Source organism: Hyla sarda, chromosome 6 (assembly GCF_029499605.1).
Source record: "Hyla sarda isolate aHylSar1 chromosome 6, aHylSar1.hap1, whole genome shotgun sequence".
NCBI lineage: Eukaryota > Metazoa > Chordata > Amphibia > Anura > Hylidae > Hyla > Hyla sarda.
Window position 1 is genome coordinate 208,307,784 of NC_079194.1, and position 16,820 is coordinate 208,324,603.

Genomic DNA, 16,820 nt, shown 5'->3' on the forward strand with positions numbered 1-16,820 from the left:
CGGCAGGTCTCGTTCCTAATCTCCTCCTCTCTGTAAAGCACGTGCAGTGCTAAACAAGGAGGAGGAGACCACAGAGCAGCCTGCCACACCATAGGCTAATCATCTCTGCGCGCTGCCGACACAGAACGTAGCAGAGATAAGAGGGTGGAAGCAGCCCTCCAGCAGGCTTCAGTGATGTTGCACCTGCTAGGGAACGCCCACTTCCTCCTGCCGGCAGCTCATACTATGTGAGCAATAATGAAGGTAGGCTACAGAGCTTTTTAAAGCTCAGGATTTTATTTTAAGGGCAGGAGAGGTCTTAGTAGTTATGGAACATAGTGTGAGTTACTTTAGGATAGATTGTTTGGTAACAGGTACTCTTAAACCGTTACATTCCTGTTGGACAAGTACAGTAAAAAGGACAAGGATAATGGGGGAGATCCATCAAGACCTGTGCTGAGGAAAAAGTTGACCAGTTACCCATAGCAACCAGATTGCTTCTTTTATTTTTCAGAAGCCTTTTAAAAAATGAAAGTAGTGAGATGATTGGTTGCTATGGGCAACTGGTCAACTTTTCCTTTGCACAGATTTTGATGAATCCCAATATCTCTGGTGGTCTGGGGCACTTAAACGGTTGATAATGGAATCATTGGGGTCTAGGACAGAGATGGGGTTTAAAGTTACATCTCTAGTGGACTAGGGAAGTGGAAGGGCTAAGGATATCCTCCATGGTGATCTGGGACAGTGAAAGGGTTTATGGTTACAACCTTTGTGGTAAAGGATTAATGGTTGCATCATTGGTATGGAAAGGAAGGTGTTTGTACGTGCAATACCAATGATGCAACTATTGGTGTTTATACTAGGTGTGGCCCCATGCCCCCTATTGGTCCTACTGGGCTGACCAGTGTACAATAAACACACAAATATATACATACAATTTATTTCATAAGAAGAGTGTGGAATATCGGGCTGAGGCAAACACCAGAAGCTTTGGTTTTAAACGTATTTCCCTTTATTGAACTGTACTTTAGTTATTGCAAATCAGATAAAGTCACATTTAAAAAGCAGACCATCCAATTGCTGATTATATTCAATAGACCGTCCTCTGTGAACCGACAAATCCAATCAAAGCATTACATTTCTTTTTTTTCCTTTTTTTTTCTTTTTTACTTAAGTAAAAAAAAAAAATCAAATAATAAAATGGAATAGACAGCTGCCAATCCATCACATCACAAAACACACAACTAAAAAATAGCAATTAAATGATGCAGAAAAATAAGGGAAAACAAATAAAAAAATAACACTTCAAGCTTTGAACTATCAATATAATACAAGAAGCAACAAAAGACGACAACATTGGAACTGATTATTCTAACACTATAAATTCAGTCAGAAGCAGAAGCTCTAAAGAACACTAGTAAGAAGCAGGACAATAAAAATACTGAGCATGAAATACTTTTAATCTCTCCCATTAATATTCATTTCCAGCTGCTTATAATAGCAGCGCCTCATGGCCAAATCATTAGAGTTTTACATCTGGGTTGCAAATGACACTTTGATTGGATGTAATGTTCAAATGGTTTTCCCCACTGTGCCTCCGTCAAGTCTTCTGCAGAGAGAAATCCTGTAGTGCCACCGGCTCACTGTGCGTGCTGGCTCAACGTGTGGTTCTAAAGAGACGAAGAAAGGAGAAATGCATGAGGGGCGCAATAATAGAAAGCGTGCCCATATCCTCCTACTCAGTACCATTTATGAAGAGCTCAACATAAAAGCTTATCATTTATTACAAAAAAAAAAAAAAAAAAACGACAAATATGAAGAAAAAAAAAAAAGAAGCTGGTAAGAAATGGCTGCCAATATGACACAGACTTCTTTGTACTGATGCTGACATGAACACACATCACATTTTCTTGCCCTTGTACCAGCCTAGTGCTGCCACCAGGATTTACAATCCACGCAGAGAAGAGAAATAAGCAGCAACGGGAAAAGGAGAAAGACTACCCTGGGGATTTTTTTTTTCCTTTTGGCCGCAACTAAGAAAAAAAAATCCCTTCCCGTCACCTTCAGGCCATTTGCCGTATTGTATCCTTTGTTCCTTACAACAACTGGAGAGAGAGTTCCTTTGCCAGGAGAAAAGAAATTGGCAGAGATTAGTGTTTACAACCCTAGAAATGCCTCAGCCGATCCAGCTGAATTCCAAACTGCTCTACAGCAACACATGTTCATTTTGGTGATAACCTTTTCAGTGCCAGAGCCGGGCACATAAGTCAGAGATGTATTGGAAGCTACGAGTTACACACGGACCCTAGGTAACAAAGCGCTGGAAACGCTGTTCCAAAAATAAACCTATTCTGCCCTTTCATTACACTCCGACTACAATCGATCTACAAAATACGACCACAGAACAAGGCTGGTGTCATGATCCAGAAGTCCTGTGCAGCAATAACATAAGCGACCGTATACATAGAATATTCTGGAGCAGATTAAGTGAGGTGTTTGGTATATATACATGGAACATAGAGGTGATCTGGAAAGAAAAATGAATTTATAAGATGCAGTGGAGGACGGTAAAGAATGGATATGAAAGTTGGCAGCGGAGGAGGCTTTTAAATAAAAGTGCATACACCTGGAATACAGCAGTACATTGCCATTCTGTCTAGAACATGATCAACTACAGAAATCAGGTTGTATAAGGGGCTGTCCACATCACAATCTAAATATATGTTTAGGATATACGCGAAACCAATTGATGACAGACAGTATGTATATGCCCAAGTTGTCTTTATGTATTTGATAAACGTACAGCCATGTGTTTTCATACATTTCTTTAAATGATTGGATTGTAAGGCTGTATATTTACACACCATTCCCAATGATTCCAATATATAACAAAAAAGTATGCTAGATTATTACAGCAAAAAAATAAAAATAAAAACACAACAGCAAAAAACAGTTTACACTTAATTTTTGTTTCAGTTTTACAAAGATGTTTAGGAAAAGACATTTACAACATCTATTTCCTATTAACTTACAGCATAAAAAATTGACCCTTAGGGCTCGTTCACATGAGCGGCTATATTTGCGGATTTCGCTGCAAGTTTGAAAGGGGACGGGCCTTCTGCAGCAGATTTTCGGCTGTGGAAAATCCGCTGCAACGTCATTAAAGTTAATAGGGTCTGCAACAAATCTGCTGCGGACAGCCGCAGGGAGCCCATCCACTTTCAAACACGCAGCGGGAAACCTGCAAATAAATCAGCTCGCGTGAATGAGCCCTTACACACTCTTTTGGGTGTGTACACAATAGTGTAATTAAACATATAAGAAAATTAAATGTGCTATGACAGAAACAGGGCGACAGGCGCAGTGTGAACACATCTCTATACAGGCTTATATTAAAGGGGTTATCCACTATAAGGTGATTGTAGTACTTACCTGCCAGAACTGGGTATTTCCTGTAGGATTTTGTTCTCTAAAATACACATCCCACAGTTCCATACCAGAAAGTTTGAGATCACTTTCCTTCATCCCACACATCAGCCACTCCACCTATTGAAACATAGTGTTCTCTAACCAGGGGGCCTACAGCTGTTGCAAAATTGAAGCAGGATAGGCTCCCTGTGATCACCTGACTAGTGATGTCAGGTCTCAACGCACATGAGTAATTTTGGATGCTGACATGAGTAATTTTGTATGCTATTAAAAATAAATATTGGGGCGATAATCACATAAGAATTGTGAGAAAACCGTCACACACAGGTACAGACACTATATTATGAACTACACTAACTTTACAACCCCTGTAGCATAGTCAAACAAAATTCCTGGAATACCCCTTTAAAAAGGTATGCACTTTTGCATTTTATTTTATTAATTGAGTTAAACGTTTCAAGGTCATTTGATGCAATTGTGATATGAACAACTCCTTCTAATCTATACAATACACTATTGATTGAAAATGAAAAGCAGAAAGCAGCCAATTGTCGTTTATTAATGGAAATCACACCAGAACCCAATGAAAATGGTATAGCTTTGTGGTAAAGATCTACATTCATAGTAATGGCAGCCCGTGTTGCATTATTTTTCCGTAAGGGAACACAAGAAGCATTTTGTACAGGCAGGTGACATGAAGGGAGGCCCAGCTGTAGGGTGCTGAATGGTAATATAAATGGCCACCATATTAACGTCACACTTGGCTGTAAGCACACAAATACAGTTAATGTCTTTACAGTATAAAAGCAGGTTTCCATTTGAGTTCAGCGACTGCGATGCTGACCACTTTGGACAGCAGTAGCATTTCCCATTTCATATGTATGCATAAATTACTAGTGTAATCTGCAGAAAAGCTGATAAATGACACTCCATCACTGTAATGACATGTACTTAATGAAAATTGTCTGGAGGAAATAGTTAACTAATGAACCTTCCATTCAGAGGGCAGCCTCTCCTGGGGAGCAGTGACCCCATTTAGGAGAAATGGAGTTTCTTGAGCTTGCTATGCAACTGAGTGACCACAAGGTGGCAAACATAAAAACCAACACAAGTGTTACGGCTCTCAATATAATGGGCAGTTTATTTTAGACTTCTAATTTTTGCAAGTTTTTCTAGGACTTTTGTTATATACACACAGTAGCAGAATTTAAGGTTTCTGGGGAGGGGTGGTATGGGGATGCTTAATGTATACAATTAAGAAATAAGCCTGACACAGAGTACACACTGCACATTTACCATCCATACAAGACAAATCCATACTCATTCAGCCGGTGTCATTTAGAAGATAATGCACAATCATCACTAGATGGGGGACACACAGGCTGGGAGCAGAAAGACAGCATTAGGAATCTGTGCAGCTGCCGCATTGATTGCAACAGGCAGGTCAATAATGGAATGGTATGTGGCTCCAAATCTGATAATGAAGAGCTCAATAGGAACGCTGCTCTCTGGAACAATACACAACCATGGCATGCGCAGCTAGTTACGCCTGGCATTCATTACATTAGTAATATATCAGTAAAGGTTAGGCTATATATATGTTTACATAGATTAACGCACTTTGAAAAAATAAATACAAAATACATATATATACTCTGTCATTATTGCAGGTGGAACATGTGCGGTCATTATGCAAACATTAAAACCCAATTTCACATTCATTTGTGATAGTCAACATGGGGGTTCCAAGTCCTGGACTACCACCTTTCTGACCCCTGGCCATACCTATTTTACATTTTAATACTTGTATATAATGTACACTGCTCAAAAAAATAAAGGAAACACTTAAACAACACAATGTAACTCCAAGTCAATCACACTTCTGTGAAATCACACTGTACACTCAGGAAGCAACACTGATTGACAATCAATTTCACATGCTGTTGTGCAAATTGAACAGACAACAGGTGGAAATTATAGGCGATTAGCAAGACATCACCAATAAAAGCGTGGTTCTGCAGGTGGTGACCACAGACCACTTCTCAGTTCCTATGCTTCCTGGCTGATGTTTTGGTCACTTTTGAATGCTGGTGGTGCTTTCACTCTAGTGGTAGCAGGAGACGGAGTCTACAAGCAACACAAGTGGCTCAGGTAGTGCAGCTTATACAGAATAGCATATCACTGCGAGCTGTGGCAAGAAGGTTTGATGTGTCTGTCAGCGTAATGTCCAGAGCATGGAGGCGCTACCAGGACATAGGCCAGTACATCAGGAGACGTGGAGGAGGCCGTAGGAGGGCATCAACTCAGCAGCAGGACCGCTACCTCCGCCTTTGTGCAAGGAGGAGCACTGACAGAGCCCTGCAAAATTACCTCCAGCAGGCCACAAATGTGCATGTGTCCACTCAAACAGTCAGAAACAGACTACAGGAGGGTGGTATGAGGGCCCGACGTCCACAGGTGGGGGTTGTGCTTACAGCCCAACACTGTGCAGGACGTTTGGCATTTGCCAGAGAACACCAAGATTGGCAAATTCGCCACTGGCGCCCTGTGCTCTTCACAGATGAAAGCAGGTTCACACTGAGCACATGTGACAGACGTGACAGTTTGGAGATGCCGTGGAGAACATTCTACTGCCTGCAACATCATCCAGCATGACCGGTTTGGCGGTGGGTCAGTAATGGTGTGGGGTGGCATTTCTTTGGGGCCGCACGGTCCTCTATGTGGTTGCCAGAGGTAGTGCCATTAGGTACCAAGATGAGATCCTCAGACCCCTTGTGAAACCATATGCTGGTGCGGTTGGTCCTGGGTTCCTCCTAATGCAAGACGATGCTAGACCTCATGTGGCTGGAGTGTGTCAGCAGTTCCTGCAAGAGGAAAGCATTGATGCTATGGACTGGCCCGCCTGTTCCCCAGACCTGAATCTGATTGAGCACATCTGGGACATCATGTCTCGCTCCATCCACCAACGCCACGTTGCACCACACACTGTCCAGGAGTTGGTGGATGCTTTAGTCCAGGTCTGGGAGGACATCCCCCAGGAGACCGCCACCTCAGAAGGAGCATGCCCAGGCGTTGTAGGGAGGTCATACGGGCACGTGGAGGCCACACACACTACTGAGCCTAATTTTGACTTGTTTTAAGGACATTACATCAAAGTTGGATCAGCCTGTGGTTTTCCTCTAGGATGTGTTATCTTAGTGTCCCCTTTATTTGTTCGAGCAGTGCATAAATGCTTTAATCATTTCCATAATGAACAATAAAGGGTGCATATGCGATTAAATAAGATGAATTTATCCCTATTTTACAAATGCTTTCCAATGGGTGAATGAAAGCCATGCTTGCTGCCCATTGCAGTCAGACATGCTTATTTTTAGAGCAGTTTGACCGTCATCCAAGAGCCTAAGACTAACAGATGGCCTGTCTTAAAGCTTCATATGTTCACTAGTTTGCACTTCTGACAAACAGTAAATGTACTCAAGAGTGTGCCATAAACTGAGCTGAATGAATATTCTGCTGCTATTCAGTTAATACACTTCATTAAAACTAATAAGCAATGTTTCACATAAAGCAGGTGTGCTCCTGGCTGGCTTTATCATTGCAGGTCTATGCAGAACAGGCGTGTGCTATATCAGTACCTTTCTATGGTTTCATCTTTTCTTCTCTTATGTGACATGTGAATTGTACAGTAGACTTACTCGGGATAAGCTGTCGGTTTCAGTGTTACTACCTGCCTTATTCTGTGTGACCAAGCTCCTTGCAAACCTTTCATTGTTATCGACTACCCTCTGTGTTCTTAATGGAGTCTGAGGGATTGCATTGTTCCAGTTTACAATTAAGAGTTAGTGTACATTAACATGCAAAGTCAGGTAGGTATTTAATTGTATTACTATCCCATAAAAAATCCAAGCAGCCCCTTTGGCATTCTAATATGTGTGTGGGCCTTGGTAGATGCTGTTTCTATTGGTACATCCATTCATTGAGGTATTGAGGTATTGAGTTACAGTCCCCAAAAGTAAAATCCTTCTTAAAATAGCTTCATGGCATCCTTTAGCCTGCACATATTTTTGATCAAAAGGAAACGGTCACCCGTTTTATGCTAAACAGTGAGCAGCATATAACAGGTGCAGATTCCACTTTTCAGAGAAATCATAGTTCAGCATGCGGAACCTGGGTAGGTAGTCATGGAGGGCACCCCCATTCAGCAGGCACTAAGTAATGCATCTATCCCTATTTGTGTATATGGAGAAACGCATCACCCAGTAAGTAGCCATCGGGATTTGCCCTAATGACTTGTTACCTGGCAATGCTAGGCTTCCAATAAAGAGCAGCTCCATAATTTGCCATCCAATGGCACATTGACTGGCTTTTATAATATGGAGGTACAATATCGGCCCACAATATCGGCCCATAGACTATAGCTGTCATGGAACCATAGCTTGTAGGCTAGTCACAGTTTATATAGCTCTTCTACTCACGTCGAGGGATAACAAATATATACATGGTAAAGTTTTCTTGAGTTAATATTGCAAAGTACAAGAAATGGAGCCTGAAAAGAATCTAACCAGATATATAGGGAATATAAACTCTTACTCATGTGCAAAGTAGAAGCCTAGCAACAGTACAAAATAAGCAAGATAGATCTGCTTTATAGATGCTGAACAATTACAGAATGTAACAGACTCTGTGTAGGAGGGTAAAGTCACTGCACTTAGCAAGTTTTTGTTCGAGTTCCTGTACAAAATTGTTTTACTTTTAAAATGGGGCTGTGTCACAACGACTCTGTTTAAAAAGTGAATAAATCCACATATAAAAATATACAACACATGTTTTCTATGCATTCTTTAAAACAAATGTATATAACACTAATATTTTCAGGTGAGTCTTTAAAGGAGTATTCCGGATTTATACATCCTATTCCTTATCCAAAGGATAGGGGATAAGATGCATGATCGCAGGGGTCTCGCCGCTGGGGACCCCCGCGATCTCTGTGCAGCCCCCGGCATTCTGTGCCAGGCACTACCTTCGAGACAGGGACGTAATGTCATGGCCATGCCCCCTCCATTCATGTCTATGGGAGGGGGCATGACGGCCGTCGCGCCACCTCCCACAGACAGGGAGGGGGCGTGGCATCACTAGGAGGTATGGCCGTGACGTCATGCCCCCGTCTCGGAGGCAACACCTGCACAGAATGCTGCACAGAGATCATGGGGGTCGGTAGCGGCGGGACCCCTGTGATCATACATCTTATCCCCTATCCTTTGGATAGGGGATAAGATTTATAAAGCTGGAATACTCCTTGAAGTTCTTTCTCCACAAAATTTTAGAGTTCCAATTACAAATTAAGGGATTTTTTATAATGGAGCAGGTTCCCTAAGATAACTGGCAAAAAACTGGAGAGCACAGTTTTGAAATTGGAGCAAAAATAAATACATAAATTGCAATAGCACAGCTTAATATTTACATATGGCGGATATGAATTTAAATATTTTATCTAGTAAACATTTTTCTCTATAGTAAAATAAGTCGTGACAAAGTAGAAAAATAATAAGTCTGGGTTAAGAAATGTCCAGCAGCCTGGAGCAATAACAAATGGGAGCAGTTCATTGCATGTGTCATCCTATCTGGTTCCCAACAAGCTTAACCCCTTAAGGACGCAGGACGTAAATGTACGTCCTGGTGAGGTGGTACTTAACGCACCAGGACATACATTTACGTCCTAAGCATAACCGCGGGCATCGGAGCGATGCCCGTGTCATGCGCGGCTGATCCCGGCTGCTGATCGCAGCCAGGGACCCGCCGGCAATGGCCGACGCCCGCGATCTCGCGGGCGTCCGCCATTAACCCCTCAGGTGCCGGGATCAATACAGATCCCGGCATCTGCGGCAGTTCGTGATTTAAATGAACGATCGGTATTGCCCGCAGCTCTGCTGCGGGGATCCGATCATTCATAACGCCGCACGGAGGTCCCCTCTCCTTCCTCCGTGCGGCTCCCGGTGTCTCCTGCTCTGGTCTGTGATCGAGCAGACCAGAGCAGGAGATGACCGATAATACTGATCTGTTCTATGTCCTATACATAGAACAGATCAGTATTAGCAATCATGGTATTGCTATGAATAGTCCCCTATGGGGACTATTCAAGTGTAAAAAAAAATGTAAAAAAATGTAAAAGTAAAAGTAAAAAAAAAGTGAAAAATCCCCTCCCCCAATAAAAAGTTAAACGTCCGTTTTTTCCTATTTTACCCCCAAAAAGCGTAAAAAACATTTTTTATAGACATATTTGGTATCGCCGCGTGCATAAATGTCCGAACTATTAAAATAAAATGTTAATGATCCCGTACGGTGAACGGCGTGAACGAAAAAAAATAAAAAATGTCCAAAATTCCTACTTTTGTAATACATTTTATTAAAAAAAAATTATAAAAAATGTATTAAAAGTTTTTTATATGCAAATGTGGTATCAAAAAAAGTACAGATCATGGCGCAAAAAATGAGCCCCCATACCGCCACTTATACGGAAAAATAAAAAAGTTAGAGGTCATCAAAATAAAGGGATTATAAACGTACTAATTTGGTTAAAAAGTTTGTGATTTTTTTTTAAGCGCAACAATAATATAAAAGTATATAATAATGGGTATCATTTTAATCGTATTGACCCTCAGAATAAAGAACACATGTCATTTTTACCATAAATTGTACGGCGTGAAAACAAAACCTTCCAAAATTAGCAAAATTGCGTTTTTCGTTTTAATTTCCCCACAAAAATTGTGTTTTTTGGTTGCGCCATACATGTTATGATATAATGAGTGATGTCATTACAAAGGACAACTGGTCGCGCAAAAAACAAGTCCTCATACTAGTCTGTGGATGAAAATATAAAAGAGTTATGATTTTTAGAAGGCGAGGAGGAAAAAATGAAAACGTAAAAATTAAATTGTCTGAGTCCTTAAGGCCAAAATGGGCTGAGTCCTTAAGGGGTTAAATGGGGCATGGCTCTGGACATATGGTACATCTGGCATAGTTGCCCTTCAACTTTGGTGCATCAGATCAAAAAAAATTAATATATGAACCTGGCCTAACAATGATCGAAATGCTTCATTTAATGACAAATCTACTAATTTCTCTGACAGGAAAGTCTAGTTCATATTCATCTCCAATATTTGTGGAAAAAGTTCTATAAATCACTATGGAACACTTTCCGTTTACATTTCTTTGCTCCAGGCTTGCACTATGTGCATTTAGTATACCACCAGATACAGAGAGAAGGCATCATTCCCCCTCCCAGCGGCTTGTTTATTCACCATATAATTCTTACACATAAGGATAGCTTAGATTAAATATGAAATAGCAGATTCTGGTCCTTTCTGACATTTCGGCATGTTTGACACACAATGCTGGAGATAATAAATAACCAGGACATCATAACATCTGTGAGCTGGTGGTAAGCGAGATCAGAGAAGACATTCCTTTACGTTCAACTGGAAAAAAGGGGTAAAACAGGCGTGAACTGTCAGTAAATACTCCCTGCTGTGTTCAGAAATGCATTAAATGCAAAGTGAAACGGCCTGTCAGAATGATTATGCGTCTCTGTCCTCATTCATGTTACCACACTTCTTCTGGCTCTAAACGTTTGCCTGGGCGACAGGGCAAAGGCTTTATGAGTGTAAAGGTGACCTGTACGTTACTGTTACCAACACATGTGACATTGAGTCATGGAATATAATCGTAAAATAAAAATACTACTAGCCGAATGCTGGTCAATGAAACTATGATACATAAGGTTCTCATTCCAGTAGGGCTACAACCACTTCACTCCTATAGCTATACCGCTGCTTTTAGGTCATCGGGGACCATAGTTCTCCTAAACTATGGAAACATACGGGATAGAACACTTGCTTAAACTTTGTAATTTGTTACTAGATCTGAATTTATGGAGCTAGACCCAACATAAAGGAATCTGTATTAAGCCTCAATCAATTTTGCCACACAACGGCACCAAGTGTCATGCTTCAGGACTCGTTACTCTGGTACTTAGAGAGTTAAATAATGATTTTATTAAAACGGTAATATTTCCTGCAAAGTGGTCATCCATTATACTTCCATCTGTTTCTTACTGCAAGCATGCATTCAGTGAGGTATAAAGAAGTAGATGACAGAAAAAAAGGCAGTATGACTACACGGGGGAGGTCTCTAGTCTGCAACCATGGACATACATAGGTCGGCACGAAGGGGGATTTGTTTATAAACATCATTTGCACGTCTATACCATTTAAGCTTTGTTCAATTTTTGTAAATATGTGAAGTCATAAAAGCTTGACTTACAACAGTGGCCCTGGTGAGAAGAGTGATGAGTAAATTTATGATGCATCGGCATTTAAAAAATAAAAATATTGTAATAAAAATCCTGCAACAATAGCAGATTTTAAAAACTTTATAAAAATACAGATTTTATTGTGGTCAAGGCTGGGGCCTGCATAACACAAGCTACTGTGTTAAAATTATTTAAATGAAAAAAAAACACTGGCTTTAATAGGGTATCCATTGGCCGCCAGCTTTTCTGGTCAGTGCCTTCAATTGGAATGTAAATGCATCTACTAAATATTTAACAAACCAACGACAGTGGTAATAAGTCTTCCTAGAATTATGCTAATGTAACAACATCATTTTGATGTCATCCTGCCTTCCAAGCAAATGCAACCAAATTGCAGTTAAGCCTGAATTAATTCAGTAAACCACTGCAAAGGGTGTCAGAGGGCATTATAAGAAACATGAGGCACTTAATGGATTTAACCATTCTGCTGCATTGCCGTAATACTGCTATTGTCTTAACGCAAGAAACGGGGCAGAAAACATTTACAAAACCTGGCTCTTTCCTTTAAAGCATTTATTGCCTAATTATATGATCCATAATATCTGGACATTCCCACATCACTATTTTATAATATGATACTGTATATGCCCATTTGCATAAATTATGGAGGGAAGCCCATATTATGTATTCATAGTAATATGCGCGATTCAGGCTGGGAACAGAGGAGCCATTCCTTCGGCTTTCCCTCGCATAAAACTTCTCAAATATGGATGGCATTGACTGACTCACTTGGCTGACAAGGTGTTTATTTTGTACGGCTGTGTAGAAAACATAACATTTTAACAAGAAAAACTTACATTAGATTTTTGTAAACCAGTAAAGAGATGCCACTGGAAACATCTTACGCTGCCTTGGGAAATGTTCCTCACCACTGTGTTTTGAACGCAAGAGTCTCAAGAGAGAGTTGGCACAGAGAGAACTGAAGACACTCTGAAAACAAGGTATGACTGACGCCAAACGCACCCAACAAAGTAGTAACAGTGTGGTGTACTCAGGGGATGTAGTTCTACAAATCGAAGTTTACACTTTAATTTTATTCCTGCAACGCATGTCAATATAGACTTCTCACATTCCTACTCCAGAATTTCTCTCTCCAGCTAGATATTGCAAAACCTCTTCAATTACTCATGTACAATACCCTATTGTTATTATAGAAATTGTGCCTGATGTTAGTTCTCAAGATCATGATGCTGAACAATCATCCAGCACCAGTTCAGGAGTAAGTAGAACATTTTTTGGAGAAGAAAACAAATTTTAAATGATTTATTTGATTTAGACAGTTACATGAACCCAGTGTATAGGCACCTTTACATTCAATAGCTACCTAAGTACCGCTGCTTAATCCCCATTACACAAAAAGTATCTGCTGCATATTGGATGCTGCAGATTTTAATGTAAACTAAATAAATGTACACAACTTCAAATCTTCTCCAAATATGAGGAAGATACTGTACGTGTGAACACAACCTTAAACCATATTTGTTATTGCTAGTTTAACAACAAATGCCAAAAAATGTTGATGAATCCACTGCAGATTAAATACACGTGGGGAGCTACAAAAGGTTCGGCCATTTCCATACAGCCGATTTAGAGGTCCATAGTGTATTGCTCCAGCACCGGGGGTGTATGCACAGTGGTGGCAAGCACTCCCAGGCAGTTCTGCCAACTGTAAATTCACAGGCAACTGTTGCCAACTGTTTGTAAACATCTATTTTCACCAGCATTAAATATAGTCAATAATAATTTTGTCGTGGTTGCTATCCATGTCATTGCAAGAGATGTATTAACCAAAGCAGGCCTGTACTCTTGTAATTTGAAAAATTAAAGCACATTTAGAAGTTTTTATTTCTGAATATGCTGATTAGCCAACATGTCTTCCATTATAATGTAGCTATAATGGAGGTTTTTTTTCCAGCCCATTATATCTGGCTAATAACATCGGATTCTTTTACAGCGAATCTGTTTTCACTAAATGATAGATATTTGAGCTTGTTTGTCAGGGCAAAAAGTCAATATTGCAAACAGTGTGAGCTAACACAAGGCTGTTTTTAGTGTGTGCAACAACTGTAGCACAGGCAGAATGAAACGTTGAAGGCTACATCTCCTTTACTGCAGACAAGAAACTCACTAAGAACGATAAATAATTGATGTGACGGGGATATGTGCTGATACTGCTACTGCTTTCCAGAACACATTGGGCAGGTAGGAAGAACATTCCTCCATTTCTTTTTATTACAGTCCCTAGAATATGTGCTTTATCGTTTTACCCCAAATGGTTTCTGTGCTAATTATAAGTTTCAGCAATTCCAAAGTGCCAGGCAGCGGTAGAAGAATAAGTTCCAGAGACAAACCTAATTTGCTGTGATGAATTGCGTGCATGCTTCGCTGATCAAAACTGCAGCTGAGACATATCATATTTAATGATCTAGACATTTCTTGTAAAAACACTGATATATAGATCTATATATTGTTATGTCTGGGTAAGTAGCAGAGCTGTATTCCAAGAGAAATTAAATAAATGAAGGACTGCAAGAGTGAAACAGTCAAAATTCTTCTTTTATATTCTCCAAAACTGAAAAATGATTTGCTAATGATTAGAAACTAAAATATGGCGCCCATGTAAACCTAGCCCAGGACGAGAATCCAGATATAATCCATATGCAAGTCACAAAATCTATGCACCATCTAGGGGCCTACACTACCCCAACACTCAACACATTGCCAGTTGACACTTCTACATTGGTGATATGATGTAATTTACTTGGCTGCTAGCTACACTGCATGACAACTTTCCTAGACTAAGACATTATTGATGTATTTGTAATACACAACACTAGTGAAGAATTAAGGTTATGATTAATTATATTATTAAGGACAATAAATTAGTAGGGGTCTAGATTGTTAAAGCAATTATAAATTAGTGGGGGTCTGACTCTCTTGCATTCCCCACCAATCAGCTGATTCAGGGACCTTGAAGAGCTGGTTATGAACATGTTCCCTTAACTGTTTAACTGGCCAATCTGCAGCTTGGTCTCATTCAAGTGAAAGGGACTTTGCACCAGTAGTAGCACCTGTGCCAGGTATTCAAAGTTGTTACTGCTTAAAAGGTACCTGTCGTTAACAAAAACATTTCATAGCAGGACAAGCAGGGTTCGGTGCACTGAGGACAAGCAGGGTTCGGTGCACTGAGGACAAGCAGGGCTCGGTGCACTGAGGACAAGCAGGGCTCGGTGCACTGAGGACAAGCAGGGCTCGGTGCACTGAGGACAAGCAGGGCTCGGTGCACTGAGGACAAGCAGGGCTCGGTGCACTGAGGACAAGCAGGGCTCTGTGCACTGAGGACAAGCAGGGCTCTGTGCACTGAGGACAAGCAGGGCTCTGTGCACTGAGGACAAGCAGGGCTCTGTGCACTGAGGACAAGCAGGGCTCGGTGCACTGAGGACAAGCAGGGCTCGGTGCACTGAGGACAAGCAGGGCTCGGTGCACTGAGGACAAGCAGGGCTCGGTGCACTGAGGACAAGCAGGGCTCGGTGCACTGAGGACAAGCAGGGCTCGGTGCACTGAGGACAAGCAGGGCTCGGTGCACTGAGGACAAGCAGGGCTCGGTGCACTGAGGACAAGCAGGGCTCGGTGCACTGAGGACAAGCAGGGCTCGGTGCACTGAGGACAAGCAGGGCTCGGTGCACTGAGGACAAGCAGGGCTCGGTGCACTGAGGACAAGCAGGGCTCGGTGCACTGAGGACAAGCAGGGCTCGGTGCACTGAGGACAAGCAGGGCTCGGTGCACTGAGGACAAGCAGGGCTCGGTGCACTGAGGACAAGCAGGGCTCGGTGCACTGAGGACAAGCAGGGCTCGGTGCACTGAGGACAAGCAGGGCTCGGTGCACTGAGGACAAGCAGGGCTCGGTGCACTGAGGACAAGCAGGGCTCGGTGCACTGAGGACAAGCAGGGCTCGGTGCACTGAGGACAAGCAGGGCTCTGTACAGAGGACAAGCAGGGCTCTGTACAGAGGACAAGCAGGGCTCTGTACAGAGGACAAGCAGGGCTCTGTACAGAGGACAAGCAGGGCTCTGTACAGAGGACAAGCAGGGCTCTGTACAGAGGACAAGCAGGGCTCTGTACAGAGGACAAGCAGGGCTCTGTACAGAGGACAAGCAGGGCTCTGTACAGAGGACAAGCAGGGCTCTGTACAGAGGACAAGCAGGGCTCTGTACACTGAGGACAAGCAGGGCTCTGTACACTGAGGACAAGCAGGGCTCTGTACACTGAGGACAAGCAGGGCTCTGTACACTGAGGACAAGCAGGGCTCTGTACACTGAGGACAAGCAGGGCTCGGTGCACTGAGGACAAACAGGACTCCTCATAGAGACACACAGGCAAAAGCTGCAGGGAGAGCATTGTTTCACCACATAATATCCAATATTATGAATATACATAATAGTATTATCTACATTATATCAAAAGATTTTGTTAACGACAGGAACACCTTAATGATGGGGGAAAGCACCATAGCCCCTTTTAATCATGGGGGTTGCATCGCCATCAATCTAATACCAATGGCCTATCAGAAGAATAGCTCACTCAGTTCAGTGGGTGCTGTAGGGTGTGGGGCAAGCTTTGTATTGCACAGTCCTCCGATTCTACAAAAATAAGACTTATCTATCCTGGAGAACCCCTTTGAAGAACTTTTTGAATAAAATTAAAAATCGGCTATAGAGGGAAATACCATACAATAACAAAAGAAAAAATCCCCCATTGCTCCAGTCCTCCCTACTGGTTTTGCAGTAATGACTTTCTTGTACACTCATGTGACTGCTATAGCCAATCACTGGCCTTAGCAATCTTGTGCCTTACACCAAGCCAGGGATCGGCTGTAACAGTCCTGTGGGTCCACAAGTCATCACTGCAGCCAAGTAACAAAGGGCAGCAGTGAGGTATAGTGCGGCGATTGATTTATCAGGACAGCATTTTTTTATTTTTATTTATTTTGCATTTCATACCTTTAGGCAATACTTCCAGAACACAGAAGACCACTTTAATGTTT

The 16,820-nt window shown here is 41.8% G+C and overlaps 1 protein-coding gene across 3 annotated transcripts in view; it reads right to left on the minus strand.

Moving 5' to 3' along the window:
• Positions 1 to 947: 947 nt before the first annotated feature.
• The window catches only part of ZNF423 (zinc finger protein 423), a 259,566-nt gene continuing 243,693 nt past the window's right edge, over positions 948 to 16,820 (minus strand). For all 3 annotated transcript variants that reach the window (XM_056526329.1, XM_056526332.1, XM_056526330.1), the window contains one exon: positions 948 to 1,649. In XM_056526329.1, coding sequence (XP_056382304.1) covers positions 1,620 to 1,649 — 30 coding nt within the window. In that variant the 3' untranslated portion in view covers positions 948 to 1,619. The remainder of the gene's footprint in view (positions 1,650 to 16,820) is intronic.